Here is a 27,624-nt window from a genome sequence, read left to right on the forward strand (position 1 = left end):
TATTATTACAGTTTTATGTTTAATATGTTAAGTTCAGCTAAAAAAATATTACAGTTCTATGTTTTATGTATTAAAAGTTTAGTTAAAAATATTATTACTGTTTTATGTTTAATATATAAAAAGTTCAGTTTAAAAAATATTATTATAGTTCTATGTTTAAAATATTCAAAGTTCAGTACTGCCAATATATTCACTACGTTAAAGGTAAAAAAAAAAACAGTTTACACAGAAAACAAAAGAAATGAAGAAACATTCAACCAGTTTTAAACTTTGCATTTATTCACACAAACTCATTATAACTGTTTTATTAAGGCAGCACAATATATACATACATAGAAATCTTATATATTATATAATGAATACCATATTTCTGTTACTTCTCCACTAACATGTCAATCACTAGGACTACGAGCCTTAATAACAGTGTGGTTTAATGAGTGTGTGTTACTGTATCAGCTCTTAAAGCTCCATCTCGTTGAAATAACGCTGCTCTAAGGACAGTCAGACGGACTGTTTGTCTGTAGAGTTAGTAGAATTATACTGTTGCCATAAAGTATATTTTAATAATATAAATCCATGAAGAGCAACTGATCGGCAGGAAACACGGAATAAACACTGAATACAAACAGAACAACGTATTAATTATTATCCTGGATTATTATAAATCAACTCCGTATGAATGTACATCTTCAACAAGCGGTTCTAGACTTGGAGGGTTCCAGTACCGCAGAGTCAGTGGAGCACAGTACAGAAGCTCCAAATACTGTCAGGTCGTACCTCAGGCTGTACCTTGGTCTGTCCTCGCAGCTGTTCTGCAGCTTGTAGCTCAGCTCGTACTTTGATCTGTAAATCAGTTCGTACCTCGGCTCAAACCTTGGGTCGTACCTCGATATGCACTTAAGCTAAAACCTCGGATGGTACCCTTAAGCTGTACGTTAGCTCAAACGTCGGCTCAGACCTCATCTTAAACTTGGCTCCGACGTTAGCTTATACCTCAGACTGTACCCTCAGTCCAAACCTAGGCTTAAACTTGTCCTGAACCTCAGCTCATACCTTGGCTGTACCTCAGCCCAAACCTCGGCCCGAACCTCGGCCCGTACCTCAGCTCATACCTCTACCTCGGATCGTACCTTAGCCCAAACCTTGGCTTAAACTCGTCCTGAACCTCAGCTCATACCTTGGCTGTACCTCAGCCCAAACCTCGGCCCGAACTTCAGCCCAACCCTTGGCTTAAACTTGGCCCGAACTTCAACTCATACCTCGGCTGTACCTCAGTCCAAACCTTGCCTTAAACTTGGTGCAAACCTCAGCTCAAACCACGGCTTAAATTTTGCTCATACCTCTGCTGTACCTCAGCCCAAACCTCGGCTTAAACTTGGCTCAAACCTCAGCTCATACCTCGGCTGTTCTTTAGTTCAAACCTGAGCTTAAACTTCGCCCGAACCTCAGCTCATACCTCAGCCCAAACCTCAGCTTAAACTTCGCCCAAACCTCAGCTCATACCTCGGTTGTACCTCTGCCCAAACCTTGGCTTAAACTTGGCCTGAACCTCAGCTCATACCTTGGCTGTACCTCAGCCCAACCCTAGGCCCGAACCTCAGCCCAACCCTTGGCCTGAACCTCAGTCCAAACCTTGGCTTAAACTTGGCCCGAACCTCAGCTCATACCTCGGTTGTACCTCAGTCCAAACCTTGGCTTAAACTTGGCCCGAACTTCAACTCATACCTCGGCTGTACCTCAGTCCAAACCTCGGCTTAAACTTGGCCCGAACTTCAACTCATACCTCGGCTGTACCTCAGCCCAAACCTTGGCTTAAACTTGGCCCAAACTTCAACTTAAACCTTGGCCCAAACCTCAGTTCATACCTCGGCTTAAACTTGGCCCAAACCTCAGCCTGTACTACACTCAAACCTTGGTTCGTACCTGTTTATGCACTTCAGCTAAAACCTTGGATTTTACCTCGGCCTGTACCATAATTTTAAGCTCCTCCCTAAACATATCTACCTAAACATATCCTACACTTCATATCTGCACACCTGTGACATCACAGCATTTACAAAAATATAGAATCTGTACTCAGTAACAAACTTCAGTGGATTAGTAGTGAGAGCGAGCTGGAGTACAAAACTCTGCAGTTCAGTGAAGATTAATGTTAAAATCCTAATTAAATAATCACCCCCTTAATTAACGAATCATGTTAAACGAAACCAAGATGCACAGTAAAAGTGGTGCCACTATAATAATCAGCAGATAAGCGCTTAAACATCACCAGACTGGAACTGCTTCAGTATTAACGGTCATATATAATATATAGAACAATATAATATAAATCTTTTTATTTTTATACTATCCAGAACCACCAGTAAACCTATGTGTGTAAACCTTCTGAGCTTTCAACACTATTTAATACTGATGGTAAGAAATGAAAAGAAATGGGTAAAATAGTGGAAAATCGGAAAAAGAAGAGAAATACACATTTTCATTAGCGACTATTTTTTGTCGCATGACGCCCTCAAGTATCCCTCCACCGTTTTAATGGCACATGGTTTTAAAAATACATTTTTGACTAAAATTTCCTCAAAACTTTGGTAAAAAACATTGAGTGTGTTTAAACTGACTTCATAAATCAGATTACTGCAGAACATTTGAGTTTGTCAGTAATCTGTTCAGGTCTGTTTTTACACAAGCACAGAGAAATGCACTGAGAAATCTGATTACTGAGCTAAAATTTAGCTCTTTATTAGATTTCTACACCTTATTCTGCTCCAAGAAGTCGGGGTATGCTGTTCACATGACCACTTGCATATTCAGACAACTGCAGTAATCAGATTATGAACTGATTTATAAGTGAATGTAAACACGCTCAGTGTCTTCATATATAGGATATTTGTCTCTACTTACTATTTATCATTTTTTAATAAATTCAATAATAATATAATCTGTCTTTTCATGATTAAAAGCAATAAAAGTAAAAATATGATCATTATTGGCTGACAAAGCAACAGAAATATTAATTAGCATCATTTTCACACGCTAACGTTAAAATAAAACGAAAACAGCGCAGCTCGTAATAAAAGACGCAAAGTTTACAATCCTGTACTTCCATGGATAAACGGAAGGCAGATTAATATCATGATTTTATGGATTTAAAAAGTTTCTCCCATTTCATACATACACACACGCATACGAACACACACACACACACATACAAACGTACACACACACATACACACACACAGCTCATCCGTAGTTGTAAGTGAAGTTGTAGCTGCTGGGCTCCTTGGGCACAGGAGGCGGGGCTTCAGGGATGGTGATGTTCTCTAGGTCGAGGAGGCGGAGCTTCATCTCCATGCTAATGAGCGTGTCGAGGTCACTACGTGTGAGATCACTCCCCATCTCTCTGCCCAGCAGCGCACACAGCCCGTCCGTCCAGATACAGTACTGTCCAACACGAAACGAAAATGACACACGGTTTACGGGGGGAGAAACGCTTCTCAATACCCTAAACAAACCATTACCACAGTGAAACATGGTAGTGGCAGCATCATGCTGTGGGGATGCTTTTCTTCAGCGGGTACAGGGAAGCGTTTAAGTTTGTGGTTGTAAGGTGACAAAATGTGAAAAGGTTCAAGGGGTATGAATACTTTTGCAAGCCAACGTACAAGGTCCAACCAGAGGTGGACGGTGCTAGATGGGACCAAAAGGAGCACTTACCTCATATTTACTCGGTGCCACGAAGTTCAGAGCCTCGTCAGGATCATAGAGGATAGAGAACGCCAGCTCTAGAACCTCCTAAATAACATACAAATAAACACACACACACACACACACACAAGAAAAATATGAATAAGAGGCAAAAAAACAAGTGATTTAAAATACTGAAATAATAAAATATCATGCAGTAGATATTTATTCTTTTAATAGACCTCAATTTGCCACCTCTATCTATTATAAAGATTTTTTTTTTACAGATCATCTTCTAAAATACTTTTCGTAAAAGTAAAGTAGAGTTGGGCAATGAAACCAAATTTATTAAAAACACTAGGCTAATGTTGCTCTCAAAAAACGGACATTATTTTATAATGAATTGTATATTCAATTAATCAATATTATGTTTTATTAGAGAGAACAGGTCGCCCTGTTTGAGTGGCTGTATTATAATACAATAATACAATTTAACACTATTTTGATACAATACCAAAATTATGACTTTACCTTATTTAGACAATACTTGCCTAAATATCTCAATACTGATACTGTTAACAATACCATACTTATAAACTAAATCCCCAGAATTTAAAGGAATGATAGAACAATAAATGAGAGAACTTGGAACAATAAATTATTTGTTTTTTATTTTTAAAAAATACAAAAGTACAAAAAAAGATTACCAAATGTGATGTTTATTTTTTTATTTCAAGTAAGAAATGGAAGTTTATGGAATTTCTTTGATAGTTAACTTTGTCTGTTAGCTGTGAAATGTCTAATAGGAGGGTGATAAAAAATTATCACCCCACCCCTACAGTTGTGCCCGTTTTGAATCAAAGTTCAAGAAAAGTAAAAAGAGTTCTGTGTTTTAATTCAGTCTATGGTTAAAAAGGAGAGGAATAAGGAATAAGGCATTAAAGCTGGAAGACTTTTTAACTTTAAAATCTGCTGATATTTCGTGAATTATCATATGATCTGTGTGCTGTTTAGATAATGTGTGCTGTTTTCAATAATTCCAAACATTTTTTACAAGATAATACATTGATATCAGGCTCCGAGCTGGTATTAACACAGCCGTGAGGAAACTCAGAGATGACACAGAGCTCACTTTAGACACTGGATTATACTTGCAGTAAACGAGTCACAGAATATATTACTTTAAAAGAAAGTATGAAGGAACTTATTATTGAGTGCTTTTCACAATAAATAAATCATGGATCCTCACAGGTAGGATTTAGCACTTTCTAGCAATATACCCTATATGGTCTATGCTGATGTGTTGAGCCTTTCTTGAGTTATTAAGCTGGGAAGACAACAATATGTGATTTTTCTATTTCAAACGCAGCGCCTGGTTCTCATTGGGCTAAATACAGTATTAAATAAATGGAGTATTGTACAGTTTTTAATGATCTAGTATTTAGATTTAGATACTGTTCTAGTATCAGTATACCGTGCAACACTAAACCCCAGTCATATCGGCCACCAGTGACTTGAAACCTTTATAAATGATCTGTATGTGCTGTATGAGTGTTGTATAGAATACTGGTACAGTGCAGTCAGCAGGTGGATGCTGTGGTACCTTGTTCTGTTTCAGAGCACTCTTCTCCTTCATATGTGGACAGTCCTTCCCCGTCACCACCGACTTAATATCAGACACCGGAACTGCAGGAGAACCACCAGAGAACCAGTTTAAATACACGTTGATAACCCACATCATCAAACTAAATTTACTGTAAAATACTTCAAAAATAATAGTACAGTTTCTTCCGAACTTTCTCACTTTTATCAGTCAGCAGTTCAAAAGGCACCTCGCCCTGCGGAGACTCGTCCAGATCCCCGTAGTGCAGAACTTTATGGTTCAGAGACAAACGGCAGAACCAGAACTTCTCTGCAGGGGAAGAACGGCAAGAGTTAGACACAATCATCCTATCAACACCTTTTCTTTGCACTTCACCTGTCGGACCTCTAAATAAGTCTTTTCTTAACTGCTGAAACTGAAACATGGCTAGTGTTGCCATGTGGGTCAGCCAGACCTGACTCTTCCTGTAGCAGTTTTCTTCAGTTTACAAGAGCCTTTTAAAGGTGTAGGAAACAGTAATTACCGCTCTCTAGCTTCATCTTAATTTCAAAAGCAGGACTTCTTAACCTGGGGGTCATGTGTAACATGTCAACTAACTTTGCGATGAATCAGATTTGGGCAACAAATTATGTTTTACTTTACTGTATCAAAACAGACTTATTCTCAGGCTTAATTTAGGGTAATCCATTTTTTTTATAAAGTTTTCTTTTTACTGATTTCAGACTAGATTTAAGTGAAGCATTCTTAAGAAGGTCGAATTGGAAGTGGAGATGCAAGATTGCCGCTTCCAGAAACTTAAAAAAGAAAGCGAGAAAACTTTACCAAAAGTACTTGGAATATGGATTTTCGCAGGCCTGATGCAGCACTGAAACAGAGGTACACAGAAGGCTCTCTGCCTAATTTTTGGATTTCTCTGTTAACAGAGTTCCCAGCACTGAGTTCATTGGCGTTAAAAAACATCTCCCTTTTGGATCAACATTTCAGTGTGAATCTGTATTGTCTAAGAAACAAACACAGAGACCGTCTGAATGTGGAATATGATTTCCGACTGTTCCTTTAAGTAAGCAAACTTCTAATTGTTTTATTTGCGCTGTCAATAATGTTTGGGAGGGGCAACATTTTCTGGAGTCTACAATGGGGTTGAACAGTTAAAAAGGTTAAGAACCCCTGCTCTAAAGACAAAACTATTAATAGTTAGTTAATATAATATAATATAATATAATATATGTTATAATGAAAGTATAAAAGTGTCGTGTGTAACTGTGTAAATTAGGGGCGTCAAGCCCATTTTCTTAATGTTAAATAACTGTGAATGTATCACCTATTCAATTAAAACTTTACAGTTTTATTGAAAATATAAAAAATGTTTGCCTGTTGCTCTGTTATAAAAAAAAACTTTTAATTTATCATGTTATGAAATCCACAAACTCCATCAGTCAAGGATCAAACTATTCAAGTGAAAAAAAAAAAAAACATCAAACACAAGTTATAATATTAACTTTGATCAAATTGTTTGACATACTGAAAAGAGGCTTAATTAGTATAAAATCAAAAACAGTGAGCTGCATTGAAGCATTTCACTTTTATTTTTTACTGTAACAGCCTGTCTAATTTATGTTTAGACACAAAGACATTTTAAGCTCTCGTGGGCCACATAAAAGGAAGTGGCGGGTCACATTTTGTTTGACACATACGGTGTAAATGCTGCAGACAAAGGCTATTTTGTATATTGGATTTTGTACCACTTCCAGATACTGATTGGCCCTAAAAAGTCTAAATGCCAAAAATAAAGGAAAAAAATTGGGGTGTTCTAAAAGTTTTGACCGGTAGTGTATATGGACATTGATGGCATTATTTAAAGGTTTGTTGCAATTTACTGCAGTAAAGGCTTTACATATTGCACTCAGCCCCATGAGAGTGAGAGTATCAGGGAGGGAAGTTCTAGATAACAGCAGTGGGAAGTGGTACCTTGTCTCCGGCGGTTCCCCAGCTTACGAAAGCAGCTCCCCTCACACAGCCGGTTCAGTCTCTGCTGTTTAATCAGCTCCAAAATCTCAGGCTGGATCCGCTCACGGAGCTCACTGATCATACACACACACACACGCACGCACGCACGCACGCAGAGGCAAGCAGACACACATAGACAGCAATGTGTCAGTTATCTTGCCATTACATGTTTCTATCACTAGGGGTGTCTGCATATGCATGGTTGGAAGTGATTAGTGTTTTTAATGAAATGGCCAAATGCAAATGAAAAGAATCCAAGGATGCAAATTAAAGAAATGATTGTGGATGAATAACGTGTCCATTTTACAGTGAGCTGGAATTTATCCTCAGTGTTAAGCCCAGCTGCGAACCCTGAAACTGCTTGATAGCTTCTGTGATGCTGGAAAAGAAGATGAAACCGAAACTTTACATGAAGGGCTGCTTTTTTTTTGCGCAGTCAGATTAAGAGTGCAAAATGTTCCGACCAAGGTTGGCTACAGATCACCATAAAAAGATATGAACAAGATGTGAAGAGAGTGAACAAGAAGTTTGAGGACTTTACGTTAACTTTATTCTTCTTGAACCATTCTTTGTTAGAACGATTTGCGTGCTTAGAATCGTTGTCTTGCTGCATGATTCACCTTCTTTTGAGATTCAGTTTATTGACAAATGTGCTGACATTTCCTTTAGAATTCTCTGATATAATCCAGAATTCATTGTTCCATCAATAAAGGCAACCTGTCTTGGCCAAGATGCACCAAAACAAGCTAAATCAATGATAAGACCACCATGTTTATCAGATAGTATAAGGTTCTTATGCTGGAATGCAGTGTTTTCCTTTCTCCAAACATAACGCTTTTCATTTAACCCAAAAGTTCTGGTTTGTCCACGTGATCTTTAGCAAACGTCAGACGAGCAGCAGCATTCTTTTACAAGAACACAACCTAAAGAAAAAGTGAGTGGGGCCAAAAAGAAAAAGGTTTCCTTCTACAGAGAGCTGAAACGCATTATCTGTGATAAGCCCAGCTGCAGCCAAAAAGCTCCTTGATAGCTCCTGTGATGCTGGAGAAGATGAAACCGAAACTTCACATGAAGCATTGCTTTTTAAAGCATGAGTGAACCGTTCAGACCCAATGTTGTAGACAGATTAATAAATAAATAAATAAATAAATAATACACTATCGAGTGAATTTTGAGCCAAAAGTTTTACATACAAAAAAGTACGCAATCAAAGTTTTAAGAATCAAAAAGAAAAATTGTATGTTGCAAAATTCAAAAGAGAAATAAATATATAGCAAATATATATTTTTAAAATATACTTGGGTACTTTATTACCCTTGCAGTTATTTGAAAATTATTTCAGTTTGGATTTTGGCTTTTTTTTCTGTTAAAGACTTTTGCTTCTGAAATCCAAAACAAGTTGACCAATGAAGATTCAAAGGAAACGCCTTCTTCTAAGCCCCGCCCACCCATGAAAAGTGTACCAAGACTCAGAAGCAAAAAACTGAACCAGAAGCAAACGAGCGATTCCAGAATCAAGTCTTTAACTGAAAAATCCACAAAAATCCACAGAAAATTCGCAAAAACACACAAAAAAGCAATGACTGACAAAATCCAAACTAAAATCATTTTTAAATAACTGCAAAGAATAATAAAATAACCAAGTATAATTAAAAAAAATGTTTGCTATATATTTTTTCTGCACCATACATTTTTTTTCTTTTGATTCTTAACATTTTGACTGCGGATTGATTTTTTTTGTGTAAACGTTTGGCACAAAATTCACTCCATAGAACACAGCCTAAGAGAACAGGCCAAATTTATGGTTCTAGCTCTGCTAGGAGACTGTGCAAGCGGTTCTAAACTGATTCGACTGCGTTTAGAGAAGATGGGCGTGGCTCTCACATGATTGGCGCGGACTGGAAGTCGTCCTGGCTCATCCTCTCGGACTGGCGCAGACGCAGGATCTCAGCATAGCTCAGGCTGCGCAGTTTACCCTTCAGCTGCTCCAGAGACGACGGCTTCATCGCCAACGCCCGGGTGATCTGCTCCCGCACCACCTGCATCACCTACACACACACACACACAGCAAGAAATAAATGCATATTATGGGATGTTTCATGCTTCACACTGCAGACTCTACCTAAACTATTTGGTTTACTGTCTGAGAACTCTCCTCAGTGCTGCCGGATGGATTGTAATGTCCAGTAATAGAACCGTAAGGACATCAGATGGCACTCTAAACACCAAATGTTAAAACCAACCCTCAATCCTATTTCACCACTAAGCCCTACCCCTCTGTTTTGTGTGTGCACGGCTAGTGTTATGGTGTCCTGATTCTTGTTTGGCTTGCGAAAAAGGGGAAAGTATTGGGGCTACATCACCCTTCAAATGTAGATTTTTCAGAGGCACACTCAAAAAAGAGGAATATGGAAATCACTGGCAAGATGGCAGCGGCACAAGCCACCAAAGAAACCCATAAATTATTTTCCTTGTTGTAAATATATGTAAATATGTACAATAACCACCATATTAGCATAGTTTAACAAGTAGTTTCAGTGTTTTATGGTACTTTCCTTTATAACAAGCATAAAAATTAGCTAGTAATTTTGTTTCTGTAGGTAGATGGCTAGCTAGCTTCCCTGTTCCACCTTAAATGGTGCAACAGACTGCAGGATTTAAGATGGAATGAAAACAAATCAAATAAAATAAAAGCTAATAAAAGCTTATTTTTAGCTCCCAATCACAGAGGAAATAGGGAATGGACAATAAAATTAAATTGCTGCATCACCTGCCCCCTTTCTAAAGACATATGCTGCCCTAAAGTTAACTAGCTAGTTAATCAGCAGTTAGGTTGCCGAACTTTAGCGCTAAACTGCTAAACCTAAATCTTTTATCAATTATTTTATTAGGGGGAGGATTTTAACCCTTCCCCTTGTAACTATTAAAAACAATGGGGAAATGGGATTGGGCCTCAGACTAAGAACTGGAATAAACTGGATTGGAATCAGAAATTACAGCTCTGGAAAAAATGAAGAGACCACTTCAGTTTCGGAATCAGATTCTCTGATTTTGCTGATTATAGGTATATATTTGAGTAAAATATACAGTGAGTCCAAAAAGTATTTGATCCCTTGCTGATTTTCTTTGTTTGCCCACTAATAAAGACACTATCCTTCTGCACTTTTAATGGTAGATATATTCTAACATGGAGAGACAGAATATCAAGACAAAAATCCAGAATATAATTTTAAAGAATATATTTTAATTAATTTGTATTTCAATGAGGAAAATAAGTATTTGATCCCTCTTGCCAAACACACTCAATACTTAGTGGCAAAGCCTTTGTTTGCAGGCACAGCGGTGAGACGTTTGTTGTAGTTAACCACAAGTTTAGCACACACTCCAGGGGAAATTTTGGCCCACTCTTCTTTGCAGATCCTCTCTAAATCATGAAGGTTGGTGGGCTGTCGCTTGGCAACTCTGACCTTCAGCTCCCTCCATAGATTTTCGATCGGATTGAGGTCTGGCGACTGGCTGGGCCACTCCATGACCTTAATGTGATTTTTCTTGAGCCAATCCTTTGTTGCCTTTGCTGTATGTTTAGGGTCGTTATCATGTTGGAAGACCCAACCACGGCCCATTTTCAGATCCCTGGCAGAGGGGAGGAGGTTGTCCCTCAGGATTGTGCGGTACATGGCTCCATCCATCTTCCCAGTGATGCGGTGAAGTAGCCCTGTACCCTTGGCAGAGAAACACCCCCAAAACATTACGCTTCCACCTCCATGCTTGACGGTGGGCACAGTGTTCTTGGGGTCATAGGCAGCATTTTTCTTCCTCCACACATGGCGGGTGGAGTTGAGGCCAAAAAGTTCAATTTTGGTCTCGTCTGACCACAAAACCTTCTCCCAATAACTTGGTTCATCTTTCAAATGATCATTGGCATACTTGAGGCGCGCCTCCACATGTGCTCTCTTCAGCAGGGGTACCTTTCGGGCACTGCAGGATGTGAATCCATTGTTGCGCAAAGTGTTGCCAATTGTTTCCTTGCAAACTGTGGTCCCAGCTGCCTTCAGGTCATTTGCTAACTCCTGCCGAGTGGTTGCAGGACGATTTCTGACCGTTCTCAGCATCATTGCCACCCCACGAGGCGAAATCTTCTTTGGAGCACCGGGCCGAGGTCTGTTGATTGTCATGTTATACTCTTTAAACTTTCTGATAATTGCACCAATAGTTGTTACTTTCACATCCAACACCTTACTAATCTTTTTGTAGCCCATTCCAGCTTTGTGAAGGTCAACAATTCTGACTCTGAGGTCCTGTGACAGCTCTTTGGTTTTACCCATGTTGGAGACTTGAAATCTGTGTGATCTGTCTGATTCTGTGGACAGGTGTTTTTCACACAAGTGATTAGTGAGAACAGGTGGCTTCAGGTCAGGTAACAAGTTGATTGGGAGTGTCTAACTGGATCAAATACTTATTTCACTCCATGAAATACAAATCAATTAATATATATTCCTTAGATTTATTTTCTGGATTTTCTTTTTAATATTCTGTCTCTCCATGTAAGAATACATCTACCATTAAAAGTATAGAATGATCATGTCTTTATTAGTGGGCCAACGAAGAAAATCAGCAAGGGATCAAATACTTCTTGGACTCACTGTATATTGTTGTTTTATTCTATAAACTACAGACAACATTTCTCCCAAATTCCACATAAAAATACTGTCATTTAGAGCATGTATTTGCAAAAAATGAGAAATGACTGAAATAAGAAAAAAAGATGCTTTCAGAACTCAAATAATGCAAAGAAAACAAGTTAATATTCATAAAGTTTCAAGAGTTCAAAAATCAGTTTTCATGCATCTTGGCATGTTCTCCTCCACCACTCTTACACACTGCTTATGGATAAATTTATGCCGCTCCTGGTGCAAAAGTTCAAGCAGTTCAGTTTGGTTTGATGGCTTGTGATCATCCATCTTCCTCTTGATTATATTCCAGAGATTTTCAAATTGGTAAAATCAAAGAATCATATTATTTATAAAGGGCTCTTAACACACACCTTGTTGAAGTCCTCTGCAGTGGCTCTCATCTCCTTCCAGGTCTTGTTGAGGAGCTGAATACACACACAGAAGAACTCCTCCCAGGCTCGGTCGTGGGTGAAGAACATGGGGTGGTAGTCGTTACAGCCCTCATTCGCTGTAGAGAGACAAAAACACCCATAACTAGGACTGCAAATATTATTATTTTAATGATTTGACATTTAATTTTTCGATCAATGACTCATTTTATCTTGGCCCCCATCTCTGCTTCCTGTCAGAGAGGCTCCTATTCTGATTCAAGTTTAGCACACCATATTAAACTCTTAAGGCTCTAGGCCAGTTTTTCAGGACATTTTAAAAAATTTATAACTTTTTTACTATTTACTAAAAATTACAAAGAATTTATAAAGGACAGTCAGACACATGCCAGATGATTCTACTCTCTTACACTTTTGGTATTTTCTCAAAGATAAATGTACTACTTCTAAAGTAGTACAAAGAATCTCATCATTTTCTTTAGTATTTGTTTTAGGACCTTCCCTTTTCCCCACTCTGTAACCCAATATCTAAGTAAGTCACATGATTGGCTCATCAGCCAATCGCTAGACTGGGCTCGACTGCAGACACTTACGCAGTTCTCCAACCTGCAGAATCTCACACAGCATCCGGGTCAGCTCTATAGCACAGCGTCCAAACGGACACTCATGCTTATCCTCCCGACTGCTGTTCTCCAGAACAATCTAAACACACACAAACCCAAATCAACATCAATAACATCTTATAACATTACAATAAACCCAAATCAACATCAATGTATATCTGTAATTAACTCTATATAACATTACAATAAACCCAAATCAACAGCAGTGTATATCTGTAATTAACTTTACATAACATTACAATAAACACAAAAAAACATCAATGTATATCTGTAATTAACTCTATATAACATTAGAATAAACCCCAATACATATAAAGTCAGTGGTGAAACAGTGAGAGTGTTTATCTGTAATTAACTCTATATAACATTAGAATAAACATCAGTGTATATTGGTAATTACATATTTACTATTTAAATAAACCCAAATAAACATCATGAACTTTATATATCATTAGAATAAACCCAAATAAACACCAGGTGTCCCCCTGTAATTAACTCTATATTACATAACATTTAATTATGTTTATTTGGGTATATTTTAAACACTAGAATGAACCCAAATAAACATCATTAACATTATGTAACACTAGAATAAACCCAAACACACCATTACCTTAATAGAACAAACCTGTATGTACAGTAACAATGTTACTGTATGTAACAATAGAATAAATCCAAATAAACACCAATAACTTAATAGAATAAACCCAAATAAACACCATTAACTTTATATAGCACTTGAATAAACTCAAATATACATAATTAACTGTATGTAACATTAGAATAAACCCAAATAAACACCACTAACTTTATATAACACTAGACTAAACTCAAATAAACATCAGGTTACCACCTGTAATTAACTTTATGTATATTTGAGTTTATTCTAATGTTATATACAGTCAGTTATGCTTAAAATGTACCACTGATTACCCTGATTCTGTACCACTGACACTGTTATATCTTTATCAAGTTTCTTTCTGAAGGTTCTGCTTACTCTGATGTAGGTGTCCTGGTGGAGCTTGGCGAGGTACAGCATGTTATCTAGAGCCAGCATTCCTGGAGGAGTCTGAGTGAAGTCCATGGCAGGGTTTACATGGTTCTGTACAGTGAATAACAACAGCAGCTCAGATTAACAGACATTACAGAAGACTGTATCTGAAGAGTTTTATTCAGTAAGAATAAGATCACTAGGGGGCGCTGTGGGACTCACAGTGAAGCCTAACATCTTGTAGTCCTTGGTGTACATGGCCTTCCTCTTCTCAGTGCCGGTGGGATCGTTCTCCCCGTCGAACGCGATCCGGCGCAGCTCGAAGATGACGTCTCTCTGAGCCTAAAGACACATGAAGAGATACGGCTATTATCCCCTCACTATCACAGTCCCCTCACTTTCTATTCTTTACACTGACTGCTTTTTTTGAAGGCCTCCGAGTTGCCTTTTCAGGTGTTCAGGTAGTGCCAAATTCTGCTTAAAATTTTTTATTTGAAAAAAGTGTGTCCTATTTGGTGCAAAAGTTAGGTTTTTAGAATGCTACATGTAGTTGTGCCATTTTTTATCAATTAGTTTTAGGTTTATAGAATGCTATATGTAGTTGTGCCATTTTTTATCAATTAGTTTTAGGTTTTTCGAATGCTATATGTGGTTGTGCCTTTTTTATCAATTAGCTTTAGGTTTTTAGAATGCTATACATTAACAAATGTCAGGTTTTTAGAATGCTATATGTAGTTGTGCCTTTTTTATCAATTAGTTTTAGGTTTTTAGAATGCTATATGTAGTTGTGCCTTTTTTTCAATTAGTTTTAGGTTTTTAGAATGCTATATGTAGTTGTGCCTTTTTTATCAATTAGTTTTAGGTTTTTAGAATGCTATACATTAATAAGTTTCAGGTTTTTAGAATGCTATATGTAGTTGTGCCTTTTTTATCAATTAGTTTTAGGTTTTTAGAATGCTATACATTAATAAGTTTCAGGTTTTTAGAATGCTATATGTAGTTGTGCCTTTTTTACCAATTAGTTTTAGGTTTTTAGAATGCTATATGTAGTTGTGTCTTTTTTATCTATTAGTTTTTGTTTTTTATCAAATGGAAAATCTGTAATTATTAGTTATTAATCATAAAGCCTCTTACTCACATAACAGTTATCAATGAGTGGCCGCACACATCTCCATTACCTGATCAGTGGGATCCATTTTGGTCATCATGCGCTCCTCCAGCAGGTTAAAGGTTAAAACCTGCAGCACGTACAGCTGGTGCGCCATCTCGGCTTTGATTGGTCGATTGCCGCGAATGACATGCTGATCAGAACAACGTGAAGAAACGGTGAGGATGAAACACACAGAAGTGCCGAACACCTCAACACAAAGCATCTCTCTCTACCTACTCAGATCTACTGTACACAATAAAAGTCTCTGGCACTTACATTGAGGATGATGGATCTGAGGTGTTTCTGAGCCAACGTACTGGCCATTTCCTTCAAAACACACACACACACACACATTTTTTATACATTTCTTGACCCAACACTATACTTTATAAACAACATCTAGAAACTGGTATGCTCCATATAAGCTTTTTATTACCAGAATACCATGAGCTTTTTTCAGTACTGTAATTTGTGGACTATAAGGCGCACTTAAAATCCTTTAATTTTCCCAAAAATTGACAGTGCGTCTTATAATCTGCAACTTATGTATGAATTCTACCAGTCAGCTTGTAAGGAGCAGCAAAGCCACTCTACTGAAGTACAGCGTTATTAGTGTGAGTTTTCAGTTAAAGCAGCACTAGGTAGGATTTCCTTGATTTTTGATCTTTTTAAAGAAGTAAACTTACAGCTTGAATAGGTTGTAATAGGGGGAATAGCAGTGCTCTCGTGTCTGTGCCGGAGCTCCTCTGAGCTCAAACCAGACTCTGTATGTTTCCAGAGGCGGCCGCAACCAACGCTCGCGAGAACTGTGACCTGCTTTCCAACCTTTAGTTCTAACAGTTCTACAAGGACTACTGCTTCATTCTTTACTAAATAACATACAGACACTATGTCAGAAGCTGGAAAGAGACCGAATATGTCTGTGAAAGCCAGAAAACGTGAACGCCTGAAACATTTATTACACTCTACAACTGTAGGGGGAGCCCACGAGCACAAAATCTCAAATCCTACCTAGTGGAGCTTTAAGTTTCTCCAGCACTAAGTCTGGATTCAACAGCATTAGCATTAGCCGCTAACCACAGCGCTACTTCTTTCCTTGTTCAGAGGTGAGTATATTGCACTGTAGTCTGCATGTTTGCAGTGTTAAAACAAGTTATGTGGAACTAACCGCTAGCTGATATGCACTTATGGGGACTGTTTTATAATAACAGATGGATGAACCTGTGCTGATAAGAGTGAGTAAGTGATTGATTGGGCAATTCGTTGATGGATAAGTGGATTATGGTTATAGTTTACTCAAGTCCTGTAGTTTTTACCCTCACACCCTAACACCCGAATGCAGCTAGCTTGCTCAATGGCAGCTAGGCTAACAGACTGCGGGTGTTAATGAAAATGGCTAACAGCTAACAACTGGCGATGCTAACATCTAAAAGATTGTGTAAATTATGCAGTATGCACAGAATTAGTGTAGAGCATCTGTACTGTGTGTGGAGTGTGTGTGGAGTACTGTGTGTGTGTGTGTGTGTGTGTGTGTAGAGTGTGTGTACCTGGCGTCGGTCCTCCGGAGCTTTAAGGAACAGAGCGTTAATAAGGGCAATAGCATAGGTTTGGATCTCCTGATTGGACCTGGAACAGGACAGACACACACGGTTAGAGGTATCATGCTCTCCGGCGCTCAGAACCAGCCTGCGGGTTCTCCGTGCACCGCTGTGGTGGAGCTGCGCTGTGATTGGGTGCGTGTGTGTGTGTGGGAGGGGCCTATGTGGTATATCGTGTTTGCGTGTGTGTGTGAGTGTATGTGCTCACACTTGCAGGTGTCCGATGAGCTGTCCCACGGTGATCTCCTGCGCCACCCGGTGGTAGAGACTGTGACTGTTCAGCACCATGCTCTCCAGTATCGCCAGAGAACGCTGCAGGATCGACACGTCCACCATCGGCTGATTCACGTAACCGGCAATCTGTCCACACACGCAGACACACGCGCAGACACATGCGCAGACACACGCGCAGACACATGCGCAGACACACGCGCAGACACACGCGCAGACACACACGAATATTATCTACGTATATTAATCAGTATAGCTAATGTTGATTTGCCTTCTCACTCTTCCTTGCTCTCTTATTTGCTCTTTCGCTTTCTCTCTTGTTTGGTCGCTCTTGCTCTCCCTCTTCTTCACTCTCTCTCGCTCGCTCACCTGCACTTTCTCAATTGCTCAGTCAGACTCGCATTATCTCTTGCTTGGTCTCTTCTTCTGTCACTCGCTTTCTCTCTTGTTCGGTCTCTCTCGCTCTTAGTCTTCTTGCTTGCTCTTTCAATTGCCTGGTCACTTGCTTTCTTTCTTTGCTCTCGCACTCGCTCTCTCAATTGCTCAGGTCACTCTCGCTCTTTCTCGTTGGGTCCCATTTTCTCAATTGCTTGGTCACTGTCACATTCTCTCTTGCTTGATATCTTATTCGTCTCTCGCTTTCTCGTTTGTTCGGTCATTCTCGCTCTCCTTCTTTGCTCTCTCAACTGCTCGGTCACTCACACTTTCTCATTCGGTCTCTCTCACTTTCTCAATTGCTCAGACAAACTCACATTCTCTCTTGCTTGGTCTCTTCTTCTGTCACTCGCTTTCTCTCTTGTCCGCTCTCTCTCGCTCTTAGTCTTCTTGCTCGCTCTTTCAATTGCCTGGTCACTTGCTTTCCCTCTTTGCTCTCGCACTCGCTCTCAATTGCTCAGGTCACTCTCGCTCTTTCTCGTTGGGTCCCATCTTCTCAATTGCTTGGTCACTCTCACATTCTCTCTTGCTTGATATCTTATACGACTCTTGCTTTTTCGTTTGTTCGGTCATTCTCGCTCTCTTTTTCGCTCTCTTTCTATCGCTCTCTCAACTGCTCGGTCACTCACACTCTCTCATTCGATCTCTCTCACTTTTTCAATTGGTCAGTCACACTTGCATTCTCTCTTGCTTGGTCTCTACTTCGGTCTCTCACTTTCTCTCTTGTCTGGTCCCTTTCGCTCTTAGTCTTCTTTGCTCACTCTCTCAATTGCTTGGTCACTTGCTCTCCCTCTTTTTTGCTCTCGCATTCGCTCTCTCAATTGCTCAGTCAATCTATCTCTTTCTCGTTGGGTCTTCTCTCTTGTTCGGTCACTCTTGCTCTCCTATGTTGCCAGCTCTCTCTCTCTCAACTGCTCTGTCACTCACGCTCTCTCATTAGGTCTCTCTCTCCCTTTCTCTCTTGCTCGGTCTCTTTCGCTCTCTCTTGCTCGGTCTCTCTCGCTCTCTCTTGCTCGACCTCTCTCGCTCTCTCTTGCTCTACCTCTCTCGCTCTCTCTTGCTCTGTCTCTCTCGCTCTCTCTTGCTCGGTCTCTCTCGCTCTCTCTTGCTCGGTCTCTCTCGCTCTCTCTTGCTCGGTCTCTCTCGCTCTCTCTTGCTCGGTCTCTCTCGCTCTCTCTTGCTCGGTCTCTCTCGCTCTCTCTTGCTCGGTCTCTCTCTTGCTCGGTCTCCCTCGCTCTCTCTTGCTCGGTCTCCCTCGCCCTCTCTTGCTCGGTCTCTCTCGCTCGGTCTCTCTTGCTCGGTCTCTCTCGCTCTCTCTTGCTCGGTCTCTCTCGCTCTCTCTTGCTCGGTCTCCCTCGCTCTCTCTTGCTCGGTCTCTCTCGCTCTCTCTTGCTCGGTCTCTCTCGCTCTCTCTTGCTCGGTCTCTCTCGCTCTCTCTTGCTCGGTCTCTCTCGCTCTCTCTTGCTCGGTCTCTCTCGCTCTCTCTTGCTCGGTCTCTCTCGCTCTCTCTTGCTCGGTCTCTCTCGCTCTCTCTTGCTCGGTCTCTCTCGCTCTCTCTTGCTCGGTCTCTCTCGCTCTCTCTAGCTCGACCTCTCTCGCTCTCTCTTGCTCGACCTCTCTCGCTCTCTCTTGCTCGACCTCTCTCGCTCTCTCTTGCTCTACCTCTCTCGCTCTCTCTTGCTCTACCTCTCTCGCTCTCTCTTGCTCTACCTCTCTCGCTCTCTCTTGCTCTACCTCTCTCGCTCTCTCTTGCTCTACCTCTCTCGCTCTCTCTTGCTCTGTCTCTCTCGCTCTCTCTTGCTCGGTCTCTCTCTTGCTCGGTCTCCCTCGCTCTCTCTTGCTCAGTCTCCCTCGCTCTCTCTTGCTCGGTCTCTCTCGCTCTCTCTTGCTCGGTCTCTCTCGCTCTCTCTTGCTCGGTCTCTCTCGCTCTCTCTTGCTCGGTCTCTCTCGCTCTCTCTTGCTCGGTCTCTCTCGCTCTCTCTTGCTCGGTCTCTCTCGCTCTCTCTTGCTCGGTCTCTCTCGCTCCCTCTTGGTTCTTCACACTGCTTTTTTTTATTTAGTAATGTTCTTCACCTTCTCGAGACTAAACCCTGCAGATTCTTAGACCACAGAGAGCGAGCGAGTGAGCAGGAGAGAGACACTGAAGAAGACATGACTATTCATAGATGAGGATAAGGAAGCTGAAGGCCAGTGCTGGCTGTTGCTAGGTAACAGGCTGCCTACACAGAGCGCTATGTGGAAAAGGTCCAGGGGTCAAACAATCAAACAATCAAACAGCCCACAAATTAAAAAGTTTATATAAAACTCATCCAAACCCAATATAAGGACTGTATTCACACCTGAATATTGAATACAGTTTAATGGTTAGAAAGGGTGAGGATCAAGTACATGCATGTGACCATGTGACCTCACAGATGGGCGGAGTCACTGTGGTTATACCCAGTGAGTTGAAAAAAAAAAGAGACCAAGGCCCAATCCCATTTTTATTTTGTACTCCTAACCCTTGTTTTCGTGTGCACAAGAGGAAGGGGTGGAATAAAGTGCTAAATTATATATGTGTATCGGGTGTTTGGAGGGCAGCCTGTTCTTTGGGAATATCAAAGGATTGCTGTTGAGGCAACTGCCTTTATTCTGCATTATGATAACTTTATTATTATCATTTCATATAGTTTATATTGCTTATACTGCTTCTGTGTGATTCGCCATGACTTTGTCTTATCTTGTCTTGTCTACTAAGGGGGCGTATTCTGGTGGCAACGTGACATTAATGTTTAACCTCTATCCTGAGTTTATACTAGTGCTGGGCATTATACCAGTTTATCAGGAAATGTAAAACCGGTATGCATTTTTCATATACACTAGAGGCGCTGTGGAGCACTGTGTAGAACAGGACCGCCATAGAAGCACACTGGTACAGCATAACAAGCTAACAAACTGGAGTCAAACACTTGTCTCACTCGGTCTAGACAGAAAAGAGAACAGCACTTTATCTGAGGAGCTCCTTCTGCTGTTTCTCACTCTATAAGTGTTTTTTTTGAGTAAAAAAACAACAGCAAACTGCAATTTTTCACTAAAAAAGGGGACGAATGGAAGTAAGCAATCATTCCACAGCTCTCAAAAACTTTCCCCTTATTCCCCCACCGAGCAAAGAATAGGTCTTGGTTACAGAATCATTTATTCATCACAAGTGATAAAACTCCATAAAACATTGGATACGAGGTGCAAAAAAGCTCCAAGAGCAGTAACTATACCCCTTTTAAATATATTAATACTGTAGCCTGAAGGATAATTTTTATGCACACTGACCTGGAGAAAGCAAAGAATTGTGGCCAATTTTAATACTGTATTGCCTCTTTTGGCTTCCATAATAACATACTGTAAACGGACATTAAACTTGTCTTACTTGTGTACTAAACCATTTGAGAAATACAGGGGTTGGACAATGAAACTGAAACACCTGGTTTAGACCACAATAATTTATTGTGGTGACGGAAAGTTCTGGTGGAAACAGGAGAGTTGAGGTGCACATTGAATTCTGTCGTGATTTGGGCAGCCGTGTTTTTATGTTTTTTGGATACAATCCGGGTTAGCACCCGAACATCCCTTTCAGACAGCTTCCTCTTACAGCGTCCACAGTTAATCCTGTTGGATGTGGTTGGTCCTTCTTGGTGGTATGCTGACATTATCCTGGATACCGTGGCTCTTGATACATCACAAAAACTTGCTGTCTTGGTCACAAATGCACCAGCATGACGTGCACCAACAATTTGTCCTCTTTTGAACTCTGGTATGTCATCTATAATTTGTGTGCATTGCAATATTTTGAGCAATACTAAGCTTTTACTCTGCTAATTGAACCTTCACACTGTGCTCTTACTGGTGCAATGTGCAATTGGCCTCCAGGCTGCTCCAATTTAGCCATGAAACCTCCCAACACTAAAATGACAGGTGTTCCAGTTTCACTGTCCAACCCCTGTATATCTTACATTTTGTATTTTGAGTATTTTTAGTCAGTTTGAAGTGTTTATGGACCTATTAAAAATATTTTTGTAAAGGAAGTTGTTGGCGTATCTCTTTTTAAGGTCTATTGTTTACATTCTTCCACTGTTTTTCTGATAATAAAGTCTGATTTCTTCATATATTTTTGTTGATGGAAGTAGTTCTACACACCTGTTTGATGAAGGACAGCGAGATCAGGTCCCAGGACACAATGCCGTGATCCATCAACTCCAGGAATGCTGTGAGGGTGAAGGCCAACATCTCCCCAAAACTGAAACCCACACAAATAAACACAGGAATTAGCCATGTGCTTTAGTGCAGTTTCCAGCACCGAGGCTGGAGCAGCATTAGCATTTTCCGCTAAGCGCTACCTCTGTCTCCATTCAGACGTGAGTATTATTTGTTTGTGACCTGTTGCTATCCCCGGCTAGCACAGCTGAACTGTATTAGCTATAGCTGCTACGCGTTAGCTCTTTTACAGTTCAGAGGTGAGTATCATCAGCCTGTAGCCTGCTGCAAACCCTTAGCTAGCTCTGCTATAGCAGCATGAGCACTTGCCGCTAACTGTGCTAAGCACTAGCTCTTTCTCTGATCGGAGGTGAGTATATCGGTCTGCGTGTTTACCATGTTAAAACCACTATGTGGGATGAACCACCAGCTAATATCAGCCTAGTTTCCCGGAACAATCAGGGTTCCTCAGTGTAGGCCTGTCAAGTGGCACTAGCTGCTAACCACGGATAGCGCTAGCGGTTAGCTGTTAATGCTAATGCAGCTGCACCCAGCCTTAGTGGAAATCTTTGTTTACCACCCAGTGGTGAGACCTGCTGACTTAGAAGAGAAACATGGTCACAGCACTGTTCCTTACTAGTGTCTCATAATGCACCTTACAATCCAGTGCGATAATACACTATAACAGTTCCCATAATGCACCACAACAGTTTATACAGTGCACCCTAGCAAATATGGAGGATATATTCAGTAAGGAGTGCTGAACTCACTGCGTGCCACTCTCCACCAGCCGCGCCAGGGTCCCGATGCCCTCCATGTTGATGAACTCTGTGGCGAAGGTGGGGTCAGCGGAGAGCTTAGCCAGTTCTTTCAGAGCCTCGAGGCGAGCGTCGATACCGTGAGACTGGATCCTGTCCAAAAGCTGCCGAGCCGCTCTCGTCTACATTACACACACAAAAACAATACATCCAGAAGATCTGAATCACTGAATTGAAAAACAAGAGCTTCTTCAAAAGTTTCACTTTATTAAATGCTATAAATGATTGATTAAACCCTATAGCTGATTCAGATACGGCAGTAAATGATTTAATATCTGCAACAGATCTGTTATATGAAATTAATGATTCAGTATGTACTATGAATGACTCAATACCTGCTATAAATGATCTAGTAACTCCAATAAATGATTTGTTAACTATAATTCAGAATTTCTTAAATGTTGTAAATGATTCAGTATTTCCTATGAAAAATCTAGTACTGCATAATTTAATATAATGCATATACCAGTATAAATGATTCATTAAATACAATAGATATGCTGTAAATGATTCAGTTACTCCTATACAGTATTTCTTAAATGTTGTAAATTATTCAAGATCTACTATGGCTAATGCATAATTTAGTACAACACATATAGCAATAGAAATTATTAATTAAAGACAATAAATAATTGTATCAGTAACCACAATAAATGATTCTGTATCTACTATAAATGATTCAGTATTTGCTATAAATAATTCAGTATCTTTTATGGATAATCCAGTAATGCATAATTTAGCATAAAACATATACATGTAGAAATCATTCATTAAACACAATAAACAATTGTATCAGTAACTGCAATAAATGAAAAAAAAAATTGTATTTGCTATAAATGATTCAGTTATTGCCATAAATGATTCAGTAATTGCTATAAATGATTCAGCCTGTACTACGGTTTAGCTCTGAATGAGAGATGAGTGCATTACTGGAGAGATGGCTAATCTCAGGATGGTCCCGTTCTTGATCTCCCCGCGACTCTGGAACCCAAAAACAGAGAGGAGGAGAAGCTTAGTAATTCAAGATTTAATAAACGTTAATTACACACTGTTAACACTCTATATAGCCTACTGAACATAGTAAAATGTAAGACACACTGTAAGTGCATACCATATTTTTTTGCTCTATAAGGTGCACTATCAATAAACATCTATTTTCTAGTCTACTGTCATATATAAGGTGGACTGGATTATAAAGTGCATTATGCGACACTTGTATGAAACGGGGTATCGCCATGTTTTACTTCTAATTCAGCAGATCTCGCCTCTGGGTGGTGGTGACTAAGTTAAGTAAAGCTAAGCTAAGTAAACAAATCTGTAATTCTGTAAAACTGTAAAAACTGTAAAAGCATTTTCTTTTAACGTCAAACGAGCGCTGTATGTTAATCTACACAGATTTCTCTGCTGAAAACTGTTTATTTGGGTGAGTAAAGTGCTTCTGTTTATTTACAGTAAGCATAGATTCCCACTAAGGCTGGGTGCAGCAGCATTAGCATTAAGGGCTTACCGCTAGCCCTATCCACAGTTAGCGTTAGTAAATGTTAGTGGTAGTGCTACACAGATTAACCCAGGGCGATATTGGCTAGCGGTTCGTCCCACGTAGCTTGTCTTAAAATGGTACAGGCCACAGTCTGATATACTCATCTCTGAACAGCGAAAGAGTGCTCCAGCAATGCTACTGCTCCAGCAATGCTAGCAGTTGTTAGCAGCAAGCTACTGAACTAAAACTCCTGTATAACTCTGTCTTTCAGCAGAGTGGCTTTACTGCTTCTTACAACCTGACTGGTAGAATTTATATTAAAAAGACGCACTGGCGCCCATTATATGGCGCACAGAAGATTTGTGGGAAAATATATGGATATTAAATGTGTCTTATAGTGCAAAAAACATGATATTTTACCTGTTCAGTGATGTAGAGCTGAGGTCCATCAGCGTAACGCAGCGCAAACTGCTCAGAACCGGACAGAGACCACCTAACAAACAAGTAAACAAACAAAGAAACAAATAGTTAATTAATAAAACTAAAATTAGATAATGTTTTCCATATATACAATTTATTAATATCCATATACAATTTATTAACACACAGTAAAAATGTCCAAAAGCATTCGCACACACGATCATCTACGTTCATCCTAAAATCAAAGTTTGTCCCTTTTTTCTGCAGTAAAATCCTCTACATGTATGGTAAGACTCTGCACTAGATGTTGGAACATTGCTGTGAGAAGGGTTTGATTGCATTCAGGGATAAACAGAAAGAAAAGAAAGAAAAAAAAGAGACAAAGAGACAAAAAAAGAGAAAAAACAAAGACAGAGAGAGAGACAGAGAGAGAAAGAGAGAGAGAGAGAGAGAGAGAGAGAGAGTAATTGGAGTGCTTATATAACTAACATTAAAGTCTCCCAGAGCCGAGTCTGCTCACCATCTGCAGCCCATTAGCTCTCCACTATTACTCACAGAACTGAGCAGATCTACAGCAGGATGCCTCTTTTCAGGCTCTATTTAGATTCTAGAACAGAGTTCAGGTCTAAAGGCCTCGTGAGGGCACCGCTCAGCTCCCCCAAACTCAACACCACGCCTATAGTCAGCATTTTCCCACCACTGTCTTTAATTAAACCCAGACTGGGACTCACATTTCAGTCTGATGTAGAGCTGGGCAATAAAGGCAGTATTTTGTAGTACTGTTATACATTTTTTGTTTTTATTATAACGTCTAGGGGTGTAAAGATGCACTCTGCTCAGGTTTTTTTCTTATATTTGGATCACTTAAATTTATGTTTTTTAAATATATTTCTTAACTGTATAAACAATGAAGAAAATGCACCTTATAAAAAAAAAACTCCACATATACAGCTGCAAGACAAAGTATGTGAACCCTTTGGGATTACTTGGATTTCTGCATAAATTGCTCATTAAATGTGTTCTGATCTTTATTTAAGTCACAGAAATAGACAAACACAGTCTGCTTAAACTAATACCACACAAAAAATGATATGTTTGCATGGTTTTATTGAACACAGCATGTTAAAATTCACAGTGCAGGGTGGGAAAAGTATGTGAACCCCAAGGCTAAAGTCTTTTCTAAGAGCTAATTGGAGCCAAGATGTGATGAGACGAGATTGGAAGTATTGGTTAAAGCTGCCCTGTCCTATAAATAACACACACCAGTTTTGAGTTTGCTGTTCTTAAGAAGCATTGCTTGATGTGAATCATGCCTCACACAAAGGGGCTCTCAGAATACCTATGTTCAAGAATTGTTGACTTGCATGAAGCTGGAAAGGTTTACAAAAGTATCTCTAATAGCCTTGATGTTTATGTGTCCACAGTAAGACAGACAGACGGTCTATAAATGAAGAAAGTTCAGCACTGTTGCTACTCTATAGGCGTGGTCGTCCTGTAAAGATGACTGCAAGAGCACAGCGCAGAATGATCAATGAGGTGAGGAAGAATCCTAGAGTGTCAGCTGAAGACTTACAGGAATCTCTGACACATGCTAACATTTTTGTTGACAAATCTACAGTGAGGAAAACATGAAACAAGAATGAAGTTTAAGGGAAGACACCACGGAGAAAGCCACTGCTGTCCAAAAAAAACATTGCTGCACATTTGAAGTGCTGAAAAGCACCTGATCGTTCCACAGCAGTACTGGCTAAATATACTTTGGACAGATGAAACCAAAATTGAGTTTTTTTGAAGGAACACACAACGCTATGTGTGGAGAAAAAAGGCACAGCACACCATCATCAAAACCTCATCCCAACTGTGAAATATGGTGGAGGGGCATCATGGCTTTAACAGAAGAAAATACACCTTCTGGAGAGTCCTGACCTCAACCCAATTGAGATGCTGTGGCATCATGACCTTAAGAGAGTGATTCACACAAGATATCTCATGAGTTTTGCTGAACTGAAACAGTTTTGTGAAGAGGAATGCTCCAAAATTCCTCCTGACTGTATTATTAGTACTTGGAGCCAACATGCACCAGACAAGGGGGTGGATTTTTACTTTTAACTAGTGTAAACAGAACTGTTCTAAAAAATACACCTACCTATTTCAATTGTACTTCACTGGTGGTGTTCCATAGACAAATTCTAACCATTTGTTCCTTAGCTCTGAATTACTGGGCAAAGCATTTAACACTGATGTGATATTATGCACAAATAACACAGGAACGAACTAGCATGCAGTAGCGCTTAGCGCTGTTAGCTCCTATCTGATGAGAAGTGCCCGGCTGCTTTCACCTCTGCCTGTGGGTGCTTTTCCTGATCGACTCGTTTTACTGAATATTTTCTTTTACTTGCTACTGCAGAAAATGGAAGTTCAGAAAGAGTTTCATGTGCAACATCATATACAACTCAAAGAGATCTACTGTATTTCACAAAGAACAAGAAAAAAGTGGATTTTAGCAAAAGAAGACCTTTAAAATTTTCAAACCAATGTGATAAATCACAATGTCACCCAGCTTTAGACTGATTATCCAATCACAGCAGAACTGACTGAATTACAGCTGAGGAACCTGTGAGGTGAAGAACAGAATTGTTCATCAGGTGTATCAGGATATTAACAGGAATTCTGCCTCTGACCTACAAATCAAACCAACAACGAGTTTATAGAAAACATCTAGAGAGAAAGAGAGGAAGTGATATATACATAAAAAAGAGAGAGACTCACCCATCACAAACTTCTCGTATGATGGAGGAGAGCGGCTTTTTCTGAAATTAAGAACGAAATCAAAATGTCAACGAAAAAAAGGACCGTATTTTTCACACTATAAGGCGCACCGGATTATAAGAAGCACAATCAATGAACACCTATTTTCTGTTCTTTTTCCATACATAAGGTGCACTGAATTACATAAAGAGATACATAAGGCACATTATGCGACACTAGTAAGGAACAGGGGTGTCACCATGTTTTTCTTCTAATTCAGCATGTCTCAAAAAAAAAAAAAAAAAGTATATATATATATATATATATATATATATATATATATATATATATATATATATATATATATATATATATATATAAATAAAACAGTGAGAGAGAAAAAGAGAGAAAAACAAACTAACAAACAAACAAAAGTATGCAAGGATGGATGGGTGGATAGATGTGGGGACCGATTAATCAATGACTGTACAGATAGATAGTTAAACGGATGGATGAATAGATAGATGGAATTACTGAATGAGAACAG

At 39.7% G+C, this 27,624-nt stretch overlaps 1 protein-coding gene and 2 long non-coding RNA genes across 21 annotated transcripts in view; 2 read left to right on the plus strand and 1 right to left on the minus strand.

The window, feature by feature from the left end:
* LOC125787471 (uncharacterized) overlaps positions 1 to 27,624 on the plus strand; it is a 241,440-nt gene that overhangs the window by 143,657 nt on the left and 70,159 nt on the right. The window lies entirely within an intron of this gene.
* Positions 259 to 27,624, minus strand: part of elmo2 (engulfment and cell motility 2) — a 35,930-nt gene continuing 8,564 nt past the window's right edge. For 2 of the 19 annotated variants that reach the window (XM_049471710.1, XM_049471713.1), the window contains 20 exons: positions 27,099 to 27,139; positions 24,330 to 24,402; positions 23,360 to 23,410; positions 22,382 to 22,551; positions 21,555 to 21,654; positions 16,927 to 17,078; positions 16,668 to 16,746; positions 15,397 to 15,447; positions 15,149 to 15,271; positions 14,193 to 14,312; positions 13,977 to 14,081; positions 12,950 to 13,058; positions 12,339 to 12,475; positions 9,179 to 9,342; positions 7,256 to 7,368; positions 5,489 to 5,596; positions 5,288 to 5,370; positions 3,715 to 3,792; positions 1,679 to 3,441; positions 259 to 1,620 (listed from right to left, as the gene is read on the minus strand). In XM_049471710.1, coding sequence (XP_049327667.1) covers positions 3,241 to 3,441; positions 3,715 to 3,792; positions 5,288 to 5,370; positions 5,489 to 5,596; positions 7,256 to 7,368; positions 9,179 to 9,342; positions 12,339 to 12,475; positions 12,950 to 13,058; positions 13,977 to 14,081; positions 14,193 to 14,312; positions 15,149 to 15,271; positions 15,397 to 15,447; positions 16,668 to 16,746; positions 16,927 to 17,078; positions 21,555 to 21,654; positions 22,382 to 22,551; positions 23,360 to 23,410; positions 24,330 to 24,402; positions 27,099 to 27,139 — 2,058 coding nt within the window. In that variant the 3' untranslated portion in view covers positions 259 to 1,620; positions 1,679 to 3,240. Of the gene's footprint in view, positions 1,656 to 1,678; positions 3,442 to 3,714; positions 3,793 to 5,287; positions 5,371 to 5,488; positions 5,597 to 7,255; positions 7,369 to 9,178; positions 9,343 to 12,338; positions 12,476 to 12,949; positions 13,059 to 13,976; positions 14,082 to 14,192; positions 14,313 to 15,148; positions 15,272 to 15,396; positions 15,448 to 16,667; positions 16,747 to 16,926; positions 17,079 to 21,554; positions 21,655 to 22,381; positions 22,552 to 23,359; positions 23,411 to 24,329; positions 24,403 to 27,098; positions 27,140 to 27,624 lie in introns of all 19 variants that reach the window. The other 17 variants (XM_049471720.1, XM_049471715.1, XM_049471725.1 and 14 more) reach the window with 17 other exon arrangements.
* On the plus strand, positions 14,682 to 15,140 carry LOC125787472 (uncharacterized). The gene is made up of 3 exons (XR_007429347.1): positions 14,682 to 14,733; positions 14,783 to 14,915; positions 14,999 to 15,140. It is a non-coding gene; the product is annotated as an uncharacterized LOC125787472 (long non-coding RNA).

The sequence above is a fragment of the Astyanax mexicanus genome, chromosome 24 (genome assembly GCF_023375975.1).
Source record: "Astyanax mexicanus isolate ESR-SI-001 chromosome 24, AstMex3_surface, whole genome shotgun sequence".
Classification (NCBI taxonomy): Eukaryota; Metazoa; Chordata; class Actinopteri; order Characiformes; family Acestrorhamphidae; genus Astyanax; species Astyanax mexicanus.